The sequence below is a fragment of the Lissotriton vulgaris genome, chromosome 5 (genome assembly GCF_964263255.1).
Source record: "Lissotriton vulgaris chromosome 5, aLisVul1.2, whole genome shotgun sequence".
Lineage (NCBI taxonomy): Eukaryota > Metazoa > Chordata > Amphibia > Caudata > Salamandridae > Lissotriton > Lissotriton vulgaris.
The window spans coordinates 2,010,847,141-2,010,869,050 of NC_141693.1; the positions used below are offsets into that span (position 1 = coordinate 2,010,847,141).

A 21,910-nucleotide genomic window follows, 5' to 3' on the forward strand; every position below is an offset into this window, starting at 1 on the left:
GGGGGGCACCTAGTGGAGGTGAGCTAGGGGGTCATGGGGAGACGAACTGATGCCCTGGCCATCATGTCTTAGCCTCTTCTTTTGTTTTCTATAAACAACTTTATAACATTTTAAAGTTTGGCACAATATTACAGTAACTATATCATAGAAGTTTGCATTTTATCGAATGTATCAATCTTGCCCCACCAAAATACTTGACTTCTAGTGTGGTTGTCTTCACAGTCTACTACTGGCTGATGCAAGCGGCAAAAATATATACCTCAACTATAAAAAAAAAATATATAAACCAATAAAAATATACTTGAGGCTTTAATTAAAATCTTTCTTTATGAAGTTATTATGACTATAAGATGGGTTGATATGCAACGGGGAGAACATCTTCATGTTGTGGTATTTGCACAATGCGCTTGTCATGTTATGTATCCATAAGTTACAAGTCAATTTTAAGTGTTTTAATGTGAGTTGTTGAAGAATTCTCTTGGGAAGATTGTTGGAGTATTACCCTCACATATTCATGAAAGTGTCTGTCCTGAGGAAGGTGGAGAGTGTGGAACAGTATCACCGAAACGCTGCATTGAAAAACTTGTTAACACAGTGCAAAGCATGTTTGGATGAATATGATCTTCCCTGCTCTGCATTGACAGATATGTAACAACATCTACAAATAATATGTTTAATACAATTCATGAGTCATTAGAGGGACAAATTGTTAATTTTTGTGTTGCATTTTAATATTAGCTTTGAAGACTGACAGGGGTATTCATAAAGGTAACGTAATTTACACTTGTGAATAATTTACACATGTAATTTAATCTTACACTTATGAGAAACTTGCTATTTTGTGCAATTCACAACATCCAAGTGTTTAGTTACTCAGAAGTGTAGACTTGCACATACCTATCCCCTGAAAAAGGAGGTGGAACCAAATATAGGAGCACAAGTTATTAATGCCAAAAATGAAACAGCAAAACCAGCACCACACACGTCCAACCACTGACTATATAACACCATTCCACAGAAATTAATGGATGTAGGGATTTTTTAAAAGCCCATAGGAAATAATGTTAATTTAAATACAATTATTTCATATAGTTAAAAATATAAATAAATATAAGTTAATGTTAAAAATATTTATACAATTAAAACATTTATTTTCACTTATAACATATTTTAACCATCATTTTTGAATTAATAAAATAATGTTCCAATAGATTTTATTAAACTATAATTGCATTACTTTTGAATAATTCTATGCATACATGTTAATTATTATTCATGCATAATAAACATCTTTTTGTTACTTTAGGAGGGAATTAATTTTTCAATTTAAACTTCCGAAAATATTTTTCAATTAATATATTTTAATTAGTTAAATATTTAATGAACAAGTTAATAGTGCTGTAGCATTTTGTATTTTGCTCTACATTTAAAATACATATATAAAATTAATTTACATTATTATTTAATATAAAATATATTTACTAATTACTTATGAAGTTTAGGAAAGTTTTGTTGTTGTGACTATACTTTACCAAAGGGAGATCTCCAACCTGACTGTGGCAAAGTATAGGGGAAGGTACAAAAGTTTATTTAACTCAGAAACAATGATTACAAATATTAATGCACATTAATTGTATATATTTATTTCAAATGTAGATAAAAAAGGGGGTTTAATTGTAAATGAAATCTTTAGTTAATTAAATATATTAAATTAAATAAAAAATATTTTTGGATAGTAAGGCAGGCTGACAATAGACTTTCTGTGAATGATGAGTTGAGGAGGGTTTCCTCAGCTCTTCCTTTACCTGAGGAAGTCTCTGCAGTCTCCCAGCTCTTTGTCCTTCCTTTCTCACTCTCTCTTTCTCTCTCTCTCGTGCTCTACTAGGAAACTGCAGAGACTGCAGAGTCTCCCACAGATAAAACACTCAGGTGAGTGGAAGCTGAGGCTGAACATTTATTGACAGTGAAAGGTAGTGCTTTTGAGGGTGTATAGACCTGAATGCGGGTGACACGCAAATTGGGGGTGACTTGACGGACATGCCTCCTTCCTCTGCTTCGACTTTGCTCCCCTGCCCCTTTTACTTTTTTTTGTATTTACCTTTTTTCTTTGTAGGCCCTTGCAGCTGCAAGCTCTTTTCTCTATTATGTGTTTTGTGCACTTTTTAAATGTACAGCTCCAACAAGGGGGTCCATGATTGTAGAACAGTAAACGAAAATAAAATAAAAAAAATCGCCTCTGCAGCGCTGTGAAGCATGCATGTGCATTTGTGGTGACACATGCACACCTGTATTTCATCATGCTGGGGCTGGAAAAATGAAATGTAAACAAAATAAGTTCCATGAGGAATATATGCATTTCAGAGGTGGCAAGGGTGCTGTTATAACAGCCCAAGGAGAGATGCTAAAAAGACCAGGGCCGGTACCATCTATTTGGAGGAAGGAAAGGTACCTCGAAGTAATCGCGCATAGTAGGGGGCACATTGGTAACTGACGTCACATGAAAAGAAAATGTGAGATCATTGTCGAAGGTAGCATCCATACTGCAAACCTTCTGAACAGGATCCCGCCTAGTGTCATGCCTCGTGAAACGAAGAGGTGAAGGGTCAACAGAGCCCACAAACCGGACTTTTGGCTTTGACCTTTCTAGCAGACCCAACTGAAGTGCAGGTAGTTATAGACTTGCTTCAGACAGTTTGCTGCCTTTTGGGGAACCACTGTTTCCTTCTTTCAGTTTGAGATAAAACTGAGTATCGGCCACATACTTACCAAAGTGAACTTGTGTGACCCCAGTATGAGAGCTTTTGGGGCCATGCAGAAATTCCAGAGACTGGGAGAGTGTCTGGACCCTTGGGTGATTGCGCATGTGATGGGAGAAGCCACAGAAAGGCCAGCGCCAAAAGGTCTTTCTGCTTTCAAGGACTGGTTCAGTTTTGTGCCTGAAAGCAGGGGTGGTCTTGACCCCAAAGTTTTTGCTCAGCAACAACCATGGTTTGAAGGCAATGGTAGTCTAGCTGAGAGTCTATGAGACCCAGGATTAGAGGCCTGGTCTTCAAGATGGTGGCAATCACCAGTGACTCCAGGCCGCTGAGGTGTGTCTTGGTGGCCCTCAGAGGAGATGGTACTCGTGCTCAACGTCTTGTCACGTTCACAGCTCTGGGCTCTTGCAGCTGTACCCCCTTGGACTCAGAGGAGAAATCTGCCTTGACGTTTGGAGATAAATAGACGAGCTCTGGCTTTGATGGTCCTAGCTGTTCTTCCTCTTCTGCCTCAATGTCCTGCTCCCCAAAGATATCATGAGTCTCTGGATCCTGAAGCTGCATCCTCCGATGGACCTACATGACCTCACATCAGGGCCAAATGGTCTTTTGGACTAGAAACTAAAGCAGACCCAACAGTTGGTGTTTTCGTGTTCGGGGGAGAGACATAGATCACGGACTTGGTGGTGACCACTCCAAGGGTTTTTGGAAAGGCTCTGTGGACAATAGTGGAAAGGCATCCTTTGCATCACTCCAGGTGCAGTTTCGTGAGGTAGTTTGAGGGAAAGGACTAAAAGCCCTGAAGAGGGCCGAGACACTCACTGGTGGGCACCGAGGGCTTTAGACATCTGATACCATAATTTGCGGTGAACAGGGTTGTTCATCGTCTAAGGGCCTGATTCCGATGCGGTTAGGAAAGCATTCCCACCTAGGGCTCGATTATGATGCAGTTAGGAAGGCCTCCTAACAGCATTCGCTCTTTCCGAATCGGAACGGAAACGTGTCTTCCCAACCGAGGGCCATATTACGATGCGGTTAGGAACATAGGGCCAGATGTATCATCTTGACCATTTGCGATTTCTAAATAGCGATTTTTAAGGAATCGCTATTTAGAAATCGCAAAATGGTGTGTATGTAGGAAATCGCTTCTTTTTAGCGATTCCTTAACATTCCTAAATTGCGATTAGCAAATTGCTAATCGCAAATTTCCCATTCATTTCTATGGGCCAGGAGGCCCATTGAAATGAAGGGGAAATTTGCGATTAGCAATTAGCTAATCGCAATTTAGGAATATTTTCAAGGGTGCAGGGGTGTCACAAGAACATCCTGATGCACCCCTGAAAATGACATGTGTTGGCATATGGCGCCCATACATGCCCTAAGGGCATGTATGAGCGTCATATGGCACCTTTGGATTTTAAATAAATTGCTTTTTTTAAAGAATCCGCAACTTACCACCAACTAGAAGTTGGTGGTAATTTGCGAATCCTTATGGGCATTTTGCATTAATTTTCCGTTGATACATTGCATTTAAGGAATCGCACAATTTGCGATTCCTTAAGTGCAATCGTAAAATAAGGAATAGCAAATTTTGCGATTCCTTATTTTGCTGCCAAAATGTGTCATACATACCATTTAGCTAATTAGCATTCGCAAAGGCCGAAATTCTGCGAATTTCGGCCTTTGCGAATGCTAATTTGCTTGATACATATGGCCCATAGTCTCCCATAGAAGTCAATGGGGGTCCAACCAAATCGTATCGGGAAGCATCCAGATGCATCATACTCGGTCGGCGGACTCTCCTGATCTGAGTTGGTTGAAACCATTCTAATCCGATTCGATCTGGAAGATTTCCTAACCACATCAGAATCGGCCCCAAAGTGTTTTACACTGCACCACCTATTGTCAATCGCTGCTGTGCTAACATTGGCCCATCTCGGCACTGTGCAGACCACTAAGACACAACTGGGCTATCCTCTCCTCCCACAATCACAAACACACAGGTCGTTTTCTTAGGGGCCTGCCCCGGCTTCAGCCACTGCTTAGACTGCCCTCTGCAACCCCTGGACCCCTATCGTTTTGTCTCTTTCAGTAATATAGTTCCGATATCAGCACAATTGGTTTATGCAGCGCATCGCTGATCTCTAGCTATAGGACTGATTTAGATCTCGGCGGACGGGTTACTCCTTCACGACGGTGATGGATATCCCAGCCACTGAAGTGTAAATCCTATTATAACCTAAAAAATTTATATTTTGGCGGACGGGATATCCGTCACTGTTGATTCAGAATAACCCATCCTCCAAGATATAAATCAGCCCCAATATTTTCTATTTTATTTATTTTATCTTAGGTTCTAAACCTAAATGAATCTTACTAGGCGACACCAGTCAGCCGGTCCAGCATTACTGAACGGTTCCCTGGGATGTGTAGTTCTGGTCTCGCTCATCTTACCCCACACATATCAAGAGTAGGTGAGCGCTGGCTCTCCTTGCTCCTGAGATGATCTGCTGAAGATTAGTGTCCAGTGTCCTCCTATCCCTTCTGATCCCATCTCTTGGATCCCACACCCTGATCACTGTCCTGCTGACAAGATGCTCTGACCACGTACCGAAGACCTTCAGCTCCATGCTCCGTCGGTCCGCACCAGCGGGGTTCGAGGCCGTGCACAGGTAATATCCAGAATCCTGAATGTGGGCAGGGTGAATCCGCAAGGACCCGTCAGGAAGGAACACCAATCTGAGGAGGAGCCAGAGAGAGAAGTGAGATGGAAGAAAGGAGTTCAGGATGGAGAGAATGCAACATAAGACAGGGGTGGAGAGAGAAAGAGTGAGGGATAGAGGGCGGGAGAGAGAACGAAGGAGCGATTGAGAGAGGGAGGGAGAGAGAAAGAAGGAGAGAGAAGGAAGAGAGAGAGAGAGAGATAGAGAGATAGAGAGAAGGAGAGAGCAAGAAGGAGAAAGAGAGAGAGGGAGAGACAAAGAGAGGGAGATAGGGACAGAGAGAGAAGTGAGAGAGAGGGACAGAGAGAGTGGGAGGAGAGAGGGGACGAGGGAGGGAGAGAGGGGGAGGGTGATGTGAGAGAGAGAGAGAGAGAGAGAGAGAGAGGGAGATAGGGGCAGAGAGAGAAGTGAGAGAGAGGGACAGAGAGAGTGGGAGGAGAGAGGGGATGAGGGAGGGAGAGAGGGGGATGGTGATGTGAGAGATAATGGTAACAAGGCAGGAGGACATGGTGTGGGAAACAGTGAGAAGTGACAGTAAAAGATGTAGAGTCAGGGGTGAGTACAGGGATTCAGAGATTGAAACAAGATGGTGGAAGAGAGGGATAAGAGTGAGGAGTGAGGGAGCAAGAGAGACAGACATAAAGCAACAGGAACAGGGTGAAACATGGAGCGAGCAAGGAGACGGAGAGTAAGAGAGGGAGGAAGGGAGAGGGAGAGCAAGAGAGACAGAGGGCGAGAGAGATGGATGGAACACAAGGGAGATAAGAGCAGAGGGTGGAGAACCAGGCCCAATGGAGTGAGAGATACAATAGGCAGGAAGCAAATAAACAAAGTTGAGATTAATAAAAGAGATTTATGGCAGTCATTGATGCATAATGAAACACAAACAATCCATCGAGAAGAAACCCTCCCTTAGCTGTCCTTCTCTCCTCTTTGTACTCTGAAGCCCCTGCAGATGTTTGCGATACCTTAACACACTGACATGTGTTCAGGTGACCAGGGGCCCTCAGCTCTCAGTGTCTAGTTGTATCCGCTGTAAGCTTCTCCACTCCCTCCCTAACACTTCTTCTGTGGGCTTCACTGGATAGTATAAGATAAAAGGCAGGTGGCAGCTCAGACGTGTCTCTGCTCCTCACCACAGGAGACTATCCGTGCACTCCCACCCTCCCTCTGACCCTCCTTACCTGGCACTCTCCTTCAGTTCACGGTCATCCTTCCACCAGGTCACTGTGGGCTGGGGGGAGCCCTCCGCCCTGCAGGGGAGCTCAGCCGTCTGGTTCACAGGCAGCCTCAGGATAGAGGGCCTCGGCTGGATAAAGGGGGCCACTGCAAAGGATGAGAAGGAGACACCGGTGAGGGCAAGCCAGCTGTGTGATCTTGTGCACAAACCTGTTGAGCATATGAACCTGCAGTTATGCACAGGTACCTGCATACATGTGTACGTGTACCTATGTGTGAAAAGTTGTGCAGGTGTGTATATGTGAACACACACACCTGTCTAGAAGTCCACACCATACATGCTATCACAGTCTTCACAAACAGATAACAGTAAATCGCGTCACCAGAACAGATATGTAGTCTCATTGAAAATGCCTCATTACATTGGCCTTGGAAACGTACCGCTCCGACTCCATTCCTACCAGTTTGGGCGCTGGCGCCCGCCGCACGGCCATCTTGATACCTCTGTGAAGTTTCATCACTGTAAACGCTGTCTATGGCCCTCGCTGTTCTTTGCCGGAATTGGGTGAGGTATGAGCCACGTGTGGTAAATACCTTCTAGTCTGAGTTTTCTAAATGGAGTATAACATGCAGAATCGGTTTTCAATACACCAAATGCTGCATGTTTTGTCCTTTAAAGAGGTCTTTTCACCCCGATACATTTAAGCCGCTGCGACCTGCCTGGGTTTATCGGAGGAAAACTACAAGGGTGAGATAATTATCACACAACTCGTAATTCCAATCCCTGTGCAAGACGCGCAAGCACAGCGGCTGGATTTCAGCCCTTAACGCATCACAAGGGCCTATATGGTCAGGGTGCGTCACAGAACCTACGGGGCAGGAAGTAAAGCGAGCATTCACTCTCACCTTGTTAAGGGGGAGATGGGAGATCTGAGGTCAGGAAAAGGAGGCTCGATGAAGCTGATGGACGCAGGAAGTAAGGAATTCCGTTCATGGGGAAGAAATATCCCTGGCCAATAGAGACTGGGCAGACATGGATAAACCTATTCACTCTGTCCTGAATGGGCAATCGCAGAGTAATCTTTAAGTTCATCTCTACTAGCATCACAACTTTACCCCCACTCTGAGGGCCTAATTACAATGTTGGTCAGAAAGCCCCTGACCACTGTTCGGAGGCTTTCTGACCAACATTGCAGGATTAAACTCTGCCCGCTATATTGCAATGATGGTGGTCGGAGTTTGAACCAGCCGGGAAATCCGACTTGGTTCTGACGGGCTCAAGGAGCCTGTCGGCCAGTTGGAAAGGCCTCATAATCCCTTAAGGATGGCATTTCTGCTGTCGGGATTATGATGGCACTTTCCAATAGCAGTTCAATGTCAGCCTTTCCTACATGGAACTGTTGTGTTATGTTAATTGAGATTTTTATAGCGCGTTATCACCTACTGGTCTCTAAGCGCTTAGAGAGAAGCTCAATTATGGCACCTCAGAGTGTACACCCTGACTGGCCTAGATTACGCCCCAGGCTTCGGTATATGTTATGTTAATTGAGATTTGGTCCGAAAGTATCTTTGGGGGCCCCTAGCAGGGCCCCCGTCCCTCCTGGACCTCTGCACGTGGCCCACTTCACATCCCTGCACCGTGTGGCAATGCCTGCCACACGGTGCAGGAATGTTTAAAAACTTCAATTTTACAATGGGAGCTTGTGCTGCGGGCGGTTTCTGCCTGCCGCACAAGCTCCCATTGAAAAATGGAAGTTTGCGATCCTAATTGCAGTGTTGGAACCGCCGACCTGAGGTCGGTCGGTTCCCCATCCGCAGCAATGTCGGTCGCAGCAACTCCGACCAACATCATAATCAGGGCCTGGGTGTTTATCATTGATGAAGGGATTTACTGAGAATAACGGCCTGAATTCGATCTTGGCAGCCTGGTTACTCTGTTGAAATGGTGGTGGATATTCCGTCAGCAGAAATATAAATTCCGTTATATCCTATGGGATTTAAAGTTCGGAGGACGGGATCCGTCACCTTTGTGACTGGGTAACCCGTCCGCCAAGATCTAAATCAGGCCTTAAGACTAACTCAAGAGACTCCGTAAAGTGCATGTGGGATAGCACTTCATCTTACGAATCAGGATTTAATATCCAAGGTCATCAGGATTAGTACCAGCACTCACCTTGGATCTCCACGTGGAAGTGCAGGACGAGCCGCCCAATGGTGTTCCTAGCAATACAGCTGTACTCTCCACTGTCCGACACCCGCAGGCTGTGGATCTGCAGGAAGCGTCCATTCACCAGGAACTGTGTGCGGCCATCAGCCTAGAATGTGACAGGGAAGAAATTCAGTGAGCGTGGCACCAGTAGTGATGTAAGCACTGAGTACCGCAGCAGTGCAGAAGCAGGAGAGCAGTGAAATCTTCAGCAGTGTGTGGGCAGCACTACAGCGAGCTCACAAGAAGTAAAAGGGCAGTATTACAGTGAGATCCCTAGCAGTATTCGGGGAGTATGACAGTGAGATCCCCCAGCAGTGCTTGAGTGGGGAAGGCATGCAATCCACAGCAGTGCGTGGGAAGTAGAATTGTGAGTGTGTAGACAGGAGTCAAGAAATCCTCTGAAGTGCTTGGAGCAGGATAATCATGCAGTCCACAGCAGTGTGTGGGCAAGAGAGTCATTCGATACGCAGTAGTGTACAGGCATGATAGTCATGCAATCCGCAGCAGTGTGCAGACAGGAGAGTCATGCAATCCGCAGCAGTGTGCAGGCAGGAGAGTCATGCAATCCGTTGCTGTATGTGGGCAGGAGAGTCTTGCAATACGTAGCAATGTGCGGGCAGAAGAGTAATGCAATATGCAGAATTGTGAAGGCAGGAGAGCCCTGTGTTCCTTAGCAGTGTGCGGGCAGAAGAACCATGAAATCCCCAGATAGAGCTTGGGGCAGAGAAGTCTTGCAATCTCCAGTGGTGTGTGGATAGGAGAGTCTTGCACTCTGCATCAGTGTGCGGGCAGGAGAGTCTAGCATTCTTCAGTGGTGAGCAGACAGCAGTCTTGCAATGTGCAGCAGTGTGCGGACAGCAGAGTCTTGCAAACCGCAGCAGTGTACGGGCAGGAGTCTTGCATTCCAAAGCAGTGTGCGTGCAGGAGAGTCTTGCAATCCGCAGCAGTGTGCGGGAATGAGAGTCTTGCATTCCGCAGCGGTGTGCGGGAATAAGAGTCTTGAATTCCGCAGCGGTCTGCGGGAATGAGAGTCTTGCAATCCACAGCCGTGCGCGGGAATGAGAGTCTTGAATTCCGCAGCGGTCTGCGGGAAGGAGAGTCTTGAATTCCGCAGCGGTCTGCGGGAATGAGAGTCTTGCAATCCACAGCGGTGTGCGGGAATGAGAGTCTTGAATTCCGCAGCGGTCTGCGGGAAAGAGAGTCTTGAATTCCGCAGCGGTCTGCGGGAATGAGAGTCTTGCAATCCACAGCGGTGTGCGGGAATGAGAGTCTTGCAATCCGCAGCGGTGTGCAAGAATGAGAGTCTTGCATTCCGCAGCTGTGTGCGGGAATGAGAGTCTTGAATTCCGCAGCGGTCTGCAGGAAAGAGAGTCTTGCAATCCACAGCAGTGTGTGGGAATGAGAGTCTTGCAATCCGCAGCGGTGTGCAAGAATGAGAGTCTTGAATTCTGCAGCGGTGTGTGGGAATGAGAGTCTTGCAATCCGCAGCGGTGTGCGGGAATGAGAGTCTTGCAATCCGTAGGAGTGTGCAGGCAGGAGAGTCTTGCAATCCCCAGCAATGTTCCATCAGGAGAGTCTTGCAAACTCTAGTGCTGTGCGGGCAGGAGAGTCTTGCATTTCACAGCAGTGTGCGAACAGGAGAGTTTTGCAATCCCCAGGGATGTTCCGTCAGGAGAGTCTTGCAATCCGCAGCAGCGTGCAGGCAGGAGAGTCTTGCAGTCCGCAGCAGTGTGCGGACAGGAGAGTCTTGCGATCCCCAGGGATGTTCCGTCTGGAGAGTCTTGCAGTCCGCAGCAGTGTGCGGGCAGGAGAGTCTTTCAATCCACAGCAATGTGCGAGCAGGAGAGTCTTTCATTCCGCAGCAGTGTGCGGGCTCCATACTGCACATGCACCACATCTCATTGGTGGTGGAGTGCTCTGTCTGCCAAACTCTAAATAACCCATAGTCTCTAATGTCCAAGCCAAGTGTAGCTTGCCCAGCAGCATTTTCTGCTTTTGGTTACAGCTGATGCAGTGATATAGGAAAGGCATAATGGAGTGCATCACAGTAGTGCAAAGGAGGAGTGTTTGAACAAAATATCGACTTTAAAATATCGGGAGTCCGAAATATCGAAAATTGAATAGCGTGACGCACAAATATTGTGAGGAGCAAATATCATTGACAAGAATATCATTTTTGAGGCAAGTATTATTGTTTTAAATAATATTTGTATTTTTAATATCGTTTTCTATAATATTTATGTTTTTTAATATCGCTTTCAATAATATATTGGTTACTATTGCTTATATAAAGTTATGATTATTTTTAAAATATAGTTTGTAAATTTAGATGATTTATAACTTTGTATTTAATTTATAATAGTAATTTATAGCATTGGTGCGCATTGTTGGGTTCATAGGAGAATATGATGTATGCTCTATGTATGAATTTAAAATGTAAGAGTTTATGGAGATGATTGCAAGAGATCCGATTGGTTTGTTCGCAGCAATAGGCCCACGTCACATCCGGCAGGGGGAGCAAAAGGTCCCTTTCCCATGCCGGGTGTGCACCCATCCCTACTGATGGTCGGAGTGTCAGTGCCAAGTGACATAGTCGGGAGACCAAATGTGTGCTGCTGGCAGATGTAGGAATTAATGAAAGCGGGGTAAATCTGCTGGTTCCGCTGCAGAGAACCGGAGCACAGTAGACATAGCAGCACATGTTCTAGATAGGATAAACCTGTCCATATGGGACCCATCATTCCCCGCGAGACTCGCAATGTAGCATAACTGAACATCATAAAATAGATCGCCAAACTTTTGTAGCCCGCATTGGGTCAGAATTTTTTAGGTAATGTTTCCATAGTTGGGGACACCCATTATTACACATGAGTGCTGTAAGAGGGGTTTTGTTGTGAAAATCGACACTTAGAAGAATTTCCAAGTGAAACCAGCCGCTGAAGCTACCCACAGAAGGTTCACATGTTGTTTCTTGCCTTAAAGCACATTACAGGTTTCTATCTACTATGCCCGCTGTGATTAATGCTTGGAAGTCACTACAGTGTTAATGCTGCAACAATCAAGTTTAATGGGGCGTGAAATGTGTACCATTGATTTCTCGTTCATTGTGTTTTCGTTCATGATTCTGCCAGCATGCATTGCAATTATCTGCTTGTACCAGTCAATGCAATGTGCCTTACGCTTCCTAATTTCTACATTCTTGTATTTTCCCTCCCGGTTTCCTTCCCCAGGCAATGGAGGCTTCATATTATTAGGCATAATATCTATGTCCTGATGATGGTCCGCGTAATTCCATGCCGAATCGAAACGCCGTCGACACTTTGAAACACCTTATACATTTCAACCTTGTGTGTACTTAAATTGTAAAGGTGTTAAATGAGATTGTTTCCTTTTGACACTGCTTAATTCTCAAGTACAGCAAACCGTCAAGCTTTGCCTAAAGACCCCTGTTTGTCATTTTCCGCTACTTGTATTTGCTTTTCATGTGTTTAGTAGGGCACAGGCTTGTGTGCCACTTTCTGAATTGTTTTGTACGAACCTTTTTTATTGCCTTAAAGTAAATATTAGACCTCTGTCCGGCTGGACATGTCGAGTCAATATAGCAACTACTGAGTCTATATTCATTACTCTAATACTCTCCCTTCTCCAGGGGCCACTGTTGTTTAAAAGAAGTATCTTTGAGCTGAGAACTGAACATAAAAAGTAATTATAACCGTGATTTATTGCTCACTCAATTTTACTCAATAGGAACCCAGTGTCTGGTTTTCACCAGAAATTTTTCGAAGTGCCGATTTTCTAAACGTACAAATATTCCTTAAAAATCACCTGTGTAAAAAAAAACGATTTCTTTCAACTATTTATAGGAAATGCACCAGGGCTGAAACCAGAATCCAGCACCGAGTAAAAAAAAACATACGTAAAGTGATTTTATTGCATTTACTAAAAACTACCCATTGAGCTCAATGTTATTTTGTGTTTAAACTGTGTTGCATATTGCAACAACTGTAACTATTGCATTCCAAAGTCTATTACTATTTAAAAGTATTCAATTGCAACATCTCATTCTGAGAATATATCAACTGTGGTTCAAAAATAAAACAACCATATATTTTTATATACAAATCAATTGGCCTAGAGTTCAGTTCTTGAGTGTGTGAGACCATTTGCTGACTGAGTGTGTACAACAAATGCTTTGCACTGTCCTCTGATACTGCCTTACTGCTCGACCAAGCTACCACTTTAGAGAGTAAGGTTATTTCTAACTTTAACCTCTGCCAAACCTCTGGGGACTGTGGACTCTGCACACTGTACCTTACTTTGGTCCAGTATATACAGACCCACTTTCGTACACAGATGCATTGCAATTTTTTTCCAAGAGTTTGGAAAATATGAATAAGATACTAATTGGTGGTTGTTAAAAAAATCAGAAAACGAGAGTCTGGAGAGGTGTAACAAGACATGTTTTCAAGGAGTTGGGGATAGATGCTTCTGAGATAGACACGCTTATTGGATGAGACATCAGTGGAACAAATGAATGACAGGATGTTGTCAGTCAGTCAGGAGAGAGATCCCTTGGAGAGTCTGTGGGCTGTAAGGGGAGTAGGTGGGATGCAAGCAGGTCAAGAGTGGTAGGTTTGAAATCATAAGGAGGAAGAACTGCAGGTTTAGAGGGTGACGTGTCACTTGATACAGAAGACACAGGAGGCACAACAGTCCGTTTAGCAAATGCAGCCAGTGGCTGAAGAATCTTCATCAGTCACTGGCTGAACCTTGAATATACTTTGAGGATGTTCCTCAGAATGAGATACAGAACTAGTTTCAAAGAAACCAGCAAAGGGCTGAATGTGGTGTTGACATAAAAGGACTGAGTTACTTTGTAGTAAGACAATTTGTGAAACAGGAAGACAAACAATGGACAGCCCACAATATTGCCAAACAATCCAGAGGCTGGTGCCAGACATGCAGCAGCGCCTGAGTTTTCCACAGGTCTGTGGCTGTGTGTGAGATGGCGAGGTGGGAGACTAGCTTGAGGTGGGACCTCTGTCAGCAAGATGAATCCCCCTCTGTCCTCTCTAAAGGATGCACCACACCACTCTCCAAATACTCACCAGCAAAGGCCTCCCTCCCTTCTGCCATTCTATGCTGGGAGAAGGTTCTGCCTCGACATGACACTCCAGGACCAGTTGTCCATTCGGCACCACGGTGAAGGTACGCGGCTCGCTTGATCCGACGACTCTAGGCGGGACTGCAGGAGCACAAGAGAAATCTCGGTTCAAAATACACGCCTTTCTTGCACCACCAATGCCAGGCAAAAGTCATGAGTGGCTGCATGCGTTGGTGCCCTCCCCCCCATTTTTGTACTCCTAAACCTACTGGCAGTGGTCGGCATCGCGCAGAAGGTTCATCAGCTGTTGACGTGCCTACAACTGTTTGGGTAAAATGTTGTACACAATTGGCAATACTGCTGTAATCCTGAAATCATTACAGAGATATCCTGCTGGTCTCTGTGAAGCCCAAATATTGGGTAATTTCAGCTGCTGGGTCGATGAAGTGGCACTCATTCTACCTTGAAATTCCAAGACCCCAAACTCACAGGCAACCTTACTGTTCTGGCAGTGGCCCACCCACCTGAAAGGGCCTTGCCTTGAGCTGCTCCTCCCCAGCAACGCTGGGAAAAGGACTGTAGTGGTACTTCTCTTCTGAATGTCTGTAGCATTAAAGTGAAAGTACCCACACTCCTGCTGTACACAGCCAGAACATCTACCCTTGCCTCCCCGCGGCAAGCACAGCAATGACCTACCTTGCATCCGGACCCAGAAGCCCCTGGAGGCATCACCAGCAGGACTTCTCGCCAGGCAGACATAGAATCCAGCATCTTCCATCTTGGAGGAGGCGGGAAGGGTTAGGGGTCACATAATAAGCGAACAAGAGAGAAGGTGAAGAAGAAATTAAGATTATATGGTCTCATCTATTCGTCTCAGAGAAGCATGTCCTTAGCCGCTCCCAAGCTTGACCACAGCTGTCTATCAAGAACGGTATGGTATCCACATTTGACCTTGTTCGGTTTCAGTAAATATGATTGGACGGTAACATGTGGGAAAGGAAAATTATAGCAGCCGAAGCCATTGCAGCCCTGTTCTGGATGTCTAGGTGTCTGCCCTAGATGGACCTTCGGTAATGCAAGAAAGAGTCGGTGTCAAACCCTTTACTCCTCTGTAGGCACCAACTGAAAGGTTAATCAGTGGGTTATGCTCGCCGCCAATCACAAAGTTTCTCACTAGAACTATTCCCAGGTCATGTTCAAAGGTAACGGATCCTTCCGTCTCAGCCAACATCAGGCTTAAGATAGAGACTTTAAGGTGAAATGTTCTCAACAGACCTTCAGATCCACCCACTTCCTGAATCAAACCCACAAACAGTAACGAGACTCACCTGCACCCGCTCTATGCGTAGGACTTTCCCCGCTCTTGCTCCGCCTTCAGCGGTGGGCAGCGGCACGCCGTCTTTCTCCCAGGTCACAGTGGGTGTCGGAATGCCCACCACGTTGCATGTTAGTTCCAGGGTGGCGTTCACAGCAAGGGGCACATCAGTGGCTTGACTGGAGCCCTCAATCTGGGGGGGCGCTGCAACATGCATGAAACAGGAGTGAGGGGTGAAGACTCCATGCGCATAAACTTCCTAGAAACTAGTCAGTGGGCCAAAGGGGCCCATTAGCAAAGGAACCATCATTTTCAGCAAAGATTGATAGATGGGCAAAGTGTGGATTTTAAAAAGAGGGGGAGGCATTGGGAAGCATGTGGAGGCCCTGAGCATGGAAACAGCTAAAGAAGTGATTAAGGAGCAAAGGCCTTGTAGGCTCTCTGCAGGAGCAAGAATAAGGTACCACGAGCATGGACCGGGAAACCTCTCATGATAGGCAAACCCATCTCCGCCTTCAGAAGTTCATCTCAGTATGAGTCAGTGTTTAAATGTGAGCTAGACCACACAGAGCAGCAAGAGGTAAGGGCCAATGTATTGGATCTCTTGCACAGAAGAATGTGATGTGGGCTGTACAGAGGGGAGCGGTCTGGGCGCTACACTGGAGATGACGCTAGTCAAGTTTCTACTCTGGCGTGTAGGAGCCACTTCAGGGCCAACTCTGAGGCAAGAATCAGGATCAGTTCTACAGTGGGGGGTAATGTCTGCACTAGGCAGGGAGCCGCGTTCTACACAGGAGTGTGAGCTCGAGGACACAGTGGAGTGTGAGTGCGAGTCTAATCTGCGTTGGAAGCAAACTTCTAGCTTATAGTGGAAGAAAGGTTCCACACTGAAGCGGAATCCAGGTTCTTACTCTGGAGCGTGAGGCAGGGCCTGCACCAGTGACGGAGCCAAGGTTTACTTTTAATTAGGAGTAGGGCTCTCTCGACAGTGAGAGGCAGGGTCTACACAGCACTAGAGGCTGTGTTCTAATCCAAAGACATTTGAAATGTACTCTCACCAGCGTACAAGCCTCGCTGTTTAGAAAGGCAGAAAGCCCCAGAAATGCTAAATTTACTGCATTTTAAAACAGCCTAGGCCAAGGGTGTGAAAAGTAAAACCAGATGTTCTTACCCATGACAGAAAGGCGGAAGTGCTTGCTAACTTTCCCCGCTGGGTTCACAGCTACACACGAGTAAAGCCCGGCATCACTTGCACGGACGTGTTGCAGGTGCAGCCTTGTTCCCATTCCATTGGTGATCAAGTTGCTTCTGAGGGTGAAGGGTTCTCCATCCTTGACCCATGACAGAGCTGGGCGTGGTGTCCCAAGAGCCTCGCAGGTTAGAGTAACGGCAGATCCTACCAATACTGACACGTCTTCAGTACTCTCTGCCTGCTCCAGAACTGGCCGACCTGCACCGTGAGACAGAAGACAAGTCAAGGCCCATAGCAACATCCTTTGAAAGCAACATTGTCGGTCAAACTCAACACAAGGTCCCTGAAAGAAGTCATCCATCCCAAAAAATACAGGTCGTACAAGCCATCTCATGACTCTCCCAAACCGCAAGTCCATGGAAGGCCCTGGCCAACAACACAGGTCAAGGCCACCCCAAGAAGCCAGTCAGATGTAACAGTCTGGTCATCAAACACAACTCAAGGCCCACCTAACAGCCTGGCCATCTGTAAGAGACAGCAAAGGTCAAACAAAACTCAAAGACATCTCAAGGAACCAGCTACCTGTAAGAGACATCAATCAAGAGACAGAGACCCCAAGGAGCCTGACATCTGTAAGAGACACTGGTCAGCAAGCACAGTTCTTTTCAACCCCTAAGAAAGGCAGGTAACTGACCAATGCTCTGGCCATTAAAACAGACCAAAGCCACCTGAAACAGCCAGATAGTTCAAAGCACCACTGAACAGCAGACACAGCTCAGGGTCACCTCAAAAAACAGTCATCGGCCATAAAACACAGCTCAAAGGCATCTAAAGGAAACAGAACATTAAGGTAACACCAGCCATCAACAGAGCTTAAGGACAATCCCTGCTGAGAAGAGCTTGGTGAGAGATAAGTAAAAGAGACCCAGCTAGTTTGAGAATGTTCATGTCTAGTGCAACATCAGCAACTCCTCTTCAACTCCAGCTTTAATAAAGTTTCCACACTGCTTACAAAACAGTAAGCTGAGACTGCATCTTTCAGAATTCAAAATCCACATTACTTTCAGATTTCTCAGGTTTAACTCTGTTACAAGGATGCAACCTCTTGCAAAAGGTCAGTAATGTCAGTAACATAGTTTAGTTTCATAGCCTGAAGAGTAATATAATGCTCAGTAGGGCAGTAATAGAAAATCTGCCACAAAATGGCAGAATTCCCTTCTACTTCTCCTCTGGTATCAATGCCCCTGCGTACAGCCTCGTTCCAGGGCTGTGGTAACTTCAGAATCTGCAGAAAAGTGTTTGGGCCCAATTTAGAATGACAAATTCTGCATTAAGTGAGGTGGGACATCAGATTTTAACCACTTAAATTCCTGCAGGGCACTCTACACAAACCACACCCTGCAGTTCCACGATGCATGTCCTCTGCGTCCACCTTCGACACGCCATGCACGTTTTGCCTACTATGAATCTCTGCATTTACCTAGTTCCATCTCAGTTTGTATTCTCGCTTTGTCTAGAAGTGCTCCAAAGTGGCAAAAGCTGACAAGGTACCATCATGGAAACACAATACATAAAGAGGTAGATAACATCGGCCCACTGACGCCCAATCGTCCACTGAGTGCTACACCTGCGCCACTCGAAACCCAGGGGTTTCAAAATGTATAAGAACATTAAATCGATTCCCTGCTCTACCAGAATAATTAGACAATCACAGAGATCCCCATCCTTTCCACTTCTTCTATCCGAGGTTCTATAACTCTTCTATTTATTCTACTTGTATGACTTTCACACTTAAGTATGTCAACAAATAGTGCGAAGGACACCTACTCTGGACCAGAAGGATGAATGTCCGCTCCGCTGCGCCCGCCTGGCTGGAGGCAATGCAGGTGTAGTTACCAGCATCCATGGCCTGCACCTGAGAAATCCTGTGAGAAAAGGGAGGAGAGCAAAAGTGGCAGAGTTGGTTCATGTCTTGCTCTCAGTAAAGGACAGAGGGGCAGCAACACCCAGGGATTCCTATTGTAAAATGTACCCTAAACATTGGTGTACATGCCATTCCCACAATGCACTGCACATTCTAAGGTGAGGTCCTACATGTGTGATATTGTCTGTGTGATGTATCAGTGTCCCCACCCTTTGAGATGTGCTGTCTCTTGGGGCAGTAGGACACCGTGGTCTCCTCTCTCACCTGAGCGTGCTCCCAGACGAGGAGAGCCGGATGCGGTTAAACACAGGAAGCGGAAGTCCGTCTTTTAACCAGTTCATGTGAACAGGCAGGGAGCTCTGGGCCTGGCACTCCAGGGTCACCAGTCCCCCAGGAACAGCAGTGATAGCGTTCGACTCGCTGCTTCCTCGACTGATGGTTGGAGGGACTGGGGGAAGAGAAGACAGGGTCAAGGATGAGGGTAAAAGCACTTACATTGATTATTATGCACTTTATTAAGGTTTTTGTAGAATTGCATAGAATACGTGACATTTCATTCAGAAGCCACATGTGAGGGGGTTTGTGTCACGCCCCCGGCAGGAGGCTAAGGTCATGCAAACAGGATAGCCACCCGCGTCAATGTACAATACCAGGTAATCTAGCATAAAATAGGAAAGGCTACAGTTTGTGTATGAGGGGGCCTAACCTCCAACACTGAAGATTCTAAAAACCCTGCATCACCAATGCCAACCTCTGGTCACTAAGAGCCATAAGACCCCAGAAGCTGCCACGACCCGCAGCATTGCAAAGGATATGGTCCGCGATGATAAAACAAAACCTCTCTGCATTATCTCCGAGCCTGGAAGAAAGATATGGATTGGTGTATGGTAGCCGAGAAGGTAGTCTATGAAATCGGGGGCTGCCCCCAAAAGTGGGAGCAAGTCTGGGGCAAATGGAACGTATATCGGGGTAGTCCATGTATGGACTTTTTGGTGGCATCTAGAGGATGTATGAATTTAAGAGAGAGGGTACCGCAGAGTGGGCTGTTGGGGAAGAGTGAAATTAAATGAAATGATGAAATGAAAGGAATCTTATAATGCGCAACTAAGCCCGAAGGCATCAAGGCGCCTAAGAGTAAAGAAATATGGACAAAATATAGTTTGGAGACCAAAGCTGCAATGGTCTCTGAGAGCCCTGAGGTAATCACTGCCACAAGCCTTGTTATTTTATTAATCAAAAGAAGTTTTAAAAAAAACATCATGCATTCATAGCCACATTACCAGTTTCTACGGTGGATTTGTGTCCGACATAGAGGTTAGTGTACACCGGATAGTGTAGCACTTTGTTGTATCAGCTTGTGCTGGACGTAGCCTTTCTAGCAGCAGGTCACATGGGTGTAGTATCACATACATGTGACTGCCCTGAGAACCTTCTACCCACAGCTCAAGAGACACGCTCCATGGTCACCCTGACAGGTTGAAGGCCTGTCCGATCACCCTAGGGCTTCCCTCTTCCCCAGTGACCATATCAATGGCCCGCCTCACGGATGAGGGTCCATGGACTTTCTTTGGTATCTATCAAGGAACCCTCTCAACACATTAACAGGAAACTATAAACATTTTTAGTGTTAAATATTCATATCAAGCCCACATCCAGGGTTGTTGTCGGACACCTTCTCATACTGAATGTAATGTGTCAATATCTTTAGGAAGGTTTCCAATACCCAAGGGCAGAGAATTTACAATTCATTGTGCTTAAAACAGTAAATTGAAAACTACAGTGATTTACTTACTTTAAAAAATTCATATCTTCACTTTACCTCAATAGCTTTATGCCAATTTGGTGTCTATTTTAAGATAAAAATACACTCCATTTTTCTAAACTGGTGTTGGATTTTCATTTTGACGAGTTTCTTAGATATAAACTGTGTTCGTACTTCTAAATGCTTTATACTTGTCCGTTGGATTAAGCCTGCCTGCTCTGTGGCACAGACACTCAGGAGTGAGCAGAGGGTTTTATTAAAGAAACTTCACTGAACCTGACAAGGTGCCAAAATTACATAGTAAAGTCTCACACCCACACCACATATCAATCCATTTTTCTACAGCCTGTATGGACATAAAAACAGGTCCTTCTCCTCAAAGCATTAGCTGCACTCATATTCCCATTTGCCGGATCATGAAAGGGATTAAAAGTCGCCCTCAGAAAGTAACTAAACTTGGGCAAAATGGTAATTATGCTGCAGTAATTTGTACAATTTGAATTATTTTGTGTTACGTTGATATGCAAAATTCCCAAATTTATACCATTATTACGAGCCATTCACCTTAAAATTTTACAGTGAACATGCCATTCACGGTTTTAATTTATAGGAAAAGCACAGGAACACAGAAAGAAGAACACAGAATGATTTTTGTACTTTCTTTTAGTACAATATGCATCCTGGTGTCAAAATGGATGCAAGGGAGCATTTTGTACTACAATATAGTGCAAAATGAATGTTCTGCATTTTGCATAATTTTGCCAAAATTCTGTGTAATTACGCAACAGCCATTTACGCATATCTGGAAATACTGCTAAATACAACAGAACCATATGAAATAAATCTAATCCAAGGGCAGGGCATAGTAGGCTCCGGCCACTGTGCCCTTATGGAATTAATCCACGTTATGGTAAGGTGTCAGACCAACGGCTGCACGGTCCCAAATGCAACAGTTGAATTAATCAGATGAGGGCGTTCCACGGGGAAGTCGATTGGACATAAAAAAGTGCGAAGGGTCCACACAGAGCTAGGCGTCCGACCCCAATCCGAACAGGCTTGTGAATAAAACTCCCAGTTGAGGCATAAGGCAGTGTGCCTTTCTCACAGTGTCTGTGTGTTCGTTATTGTGTGATTTATTTTAGTAATTAACATTTGGGAGATAGAGTCACCCCAATACAGGTCAGGGGGTGTCAAGTGCAGGATTCTAGTTCCAATGCTTTAGGCCACGCCCATTATTACATAGGCTGCATATGCTGTAAAGGATTCCTAAATAAGCTTATTTGAGGGTGTCCAATTTAGAGGTCCCCACCTTTTTCATCCCAATCAAAGAGCTGCTGACACCGGCCCCACTGCGTGGTCTTCATGCCACTTACCATGAATGTTCAGCAGAAAAACCTTGGTGTCTTCACCAGCAATGTTACGAGCGCGGCACGTGTACGTCCCTGCGTCAGAGGCCTGGGGCGCTGTCAAGACCAGGGATCTTCCGTCAGGAGAAAGACTGCATAGAGACATGGAAAATATGAGAATACCATAAGTATATTATTATACAACAGCCCTCTAACCTAGTACACCCCCACCCCCGGGGGCTCGACTTCCGTCCAGAGGAGTCTGTTCTCCATTAAGCCTCGGCTGTGAACTCCGCTCCACTCGCGGAGTTTGCAGAGTTTTCCACACTACTCGTTACACGTAGCGGAGCAGAGTTTTTTTCCTCATTCAGGTTCGTCAACTTCATATTGCCAAGAGGGA

General features: G+C 45.5%; 1 protein-coding gene across 1 annotated transcript in view; it reads right to left on the reverse strand.

Moving 5' to 3' along the window:
* Nucleotides 1–21,910, reverse strand: part of HMCN2 (hemicentin 2) — a 563,480-nt gene that overhangs the window by 84,226 nt on the left and 457,344 nt on the right. Inside the window, exons 65-74 of the mRNA XM_086924818.1 lie at nt 21,538–21,662; nt 18,667–18,850; nt 18,306–18,403; nt 16,458–16,736; nt 15,300–15,490; nt 14,668–14,749; nt 13,976–14,112; nt 8,832–8,973; nt 6,664–6,805; nt 5,368–5,495 (exon numbers count right to left, since the gene is read on the reverse strand). Coding sequence (XP_086780944.1) covers nt 5,368–5,495; nt 6,664–6,805; nt 8,832–8,973; nt 13,976–14,112; nt 14,668–14,749; nt 15,300–15,490; nt 16,458–16,736; nt 18,306–18,403; nt 18,667–18,850; nt 21,538–21,662 — 1,508 coding nt within the window. The remainder of the gene's footprint in view (nt 1–5,367; nt 5,496–6,663; nt 6,806–8,831; nt 8,974–13,975; nt 14,113–14,667; nt 14,750–15,299; nt 15,491–16,457; nt 16,737–18,305; nt 18,404–18,666; nt 18,851–21,537; nt 21,663–21,910) is intronic.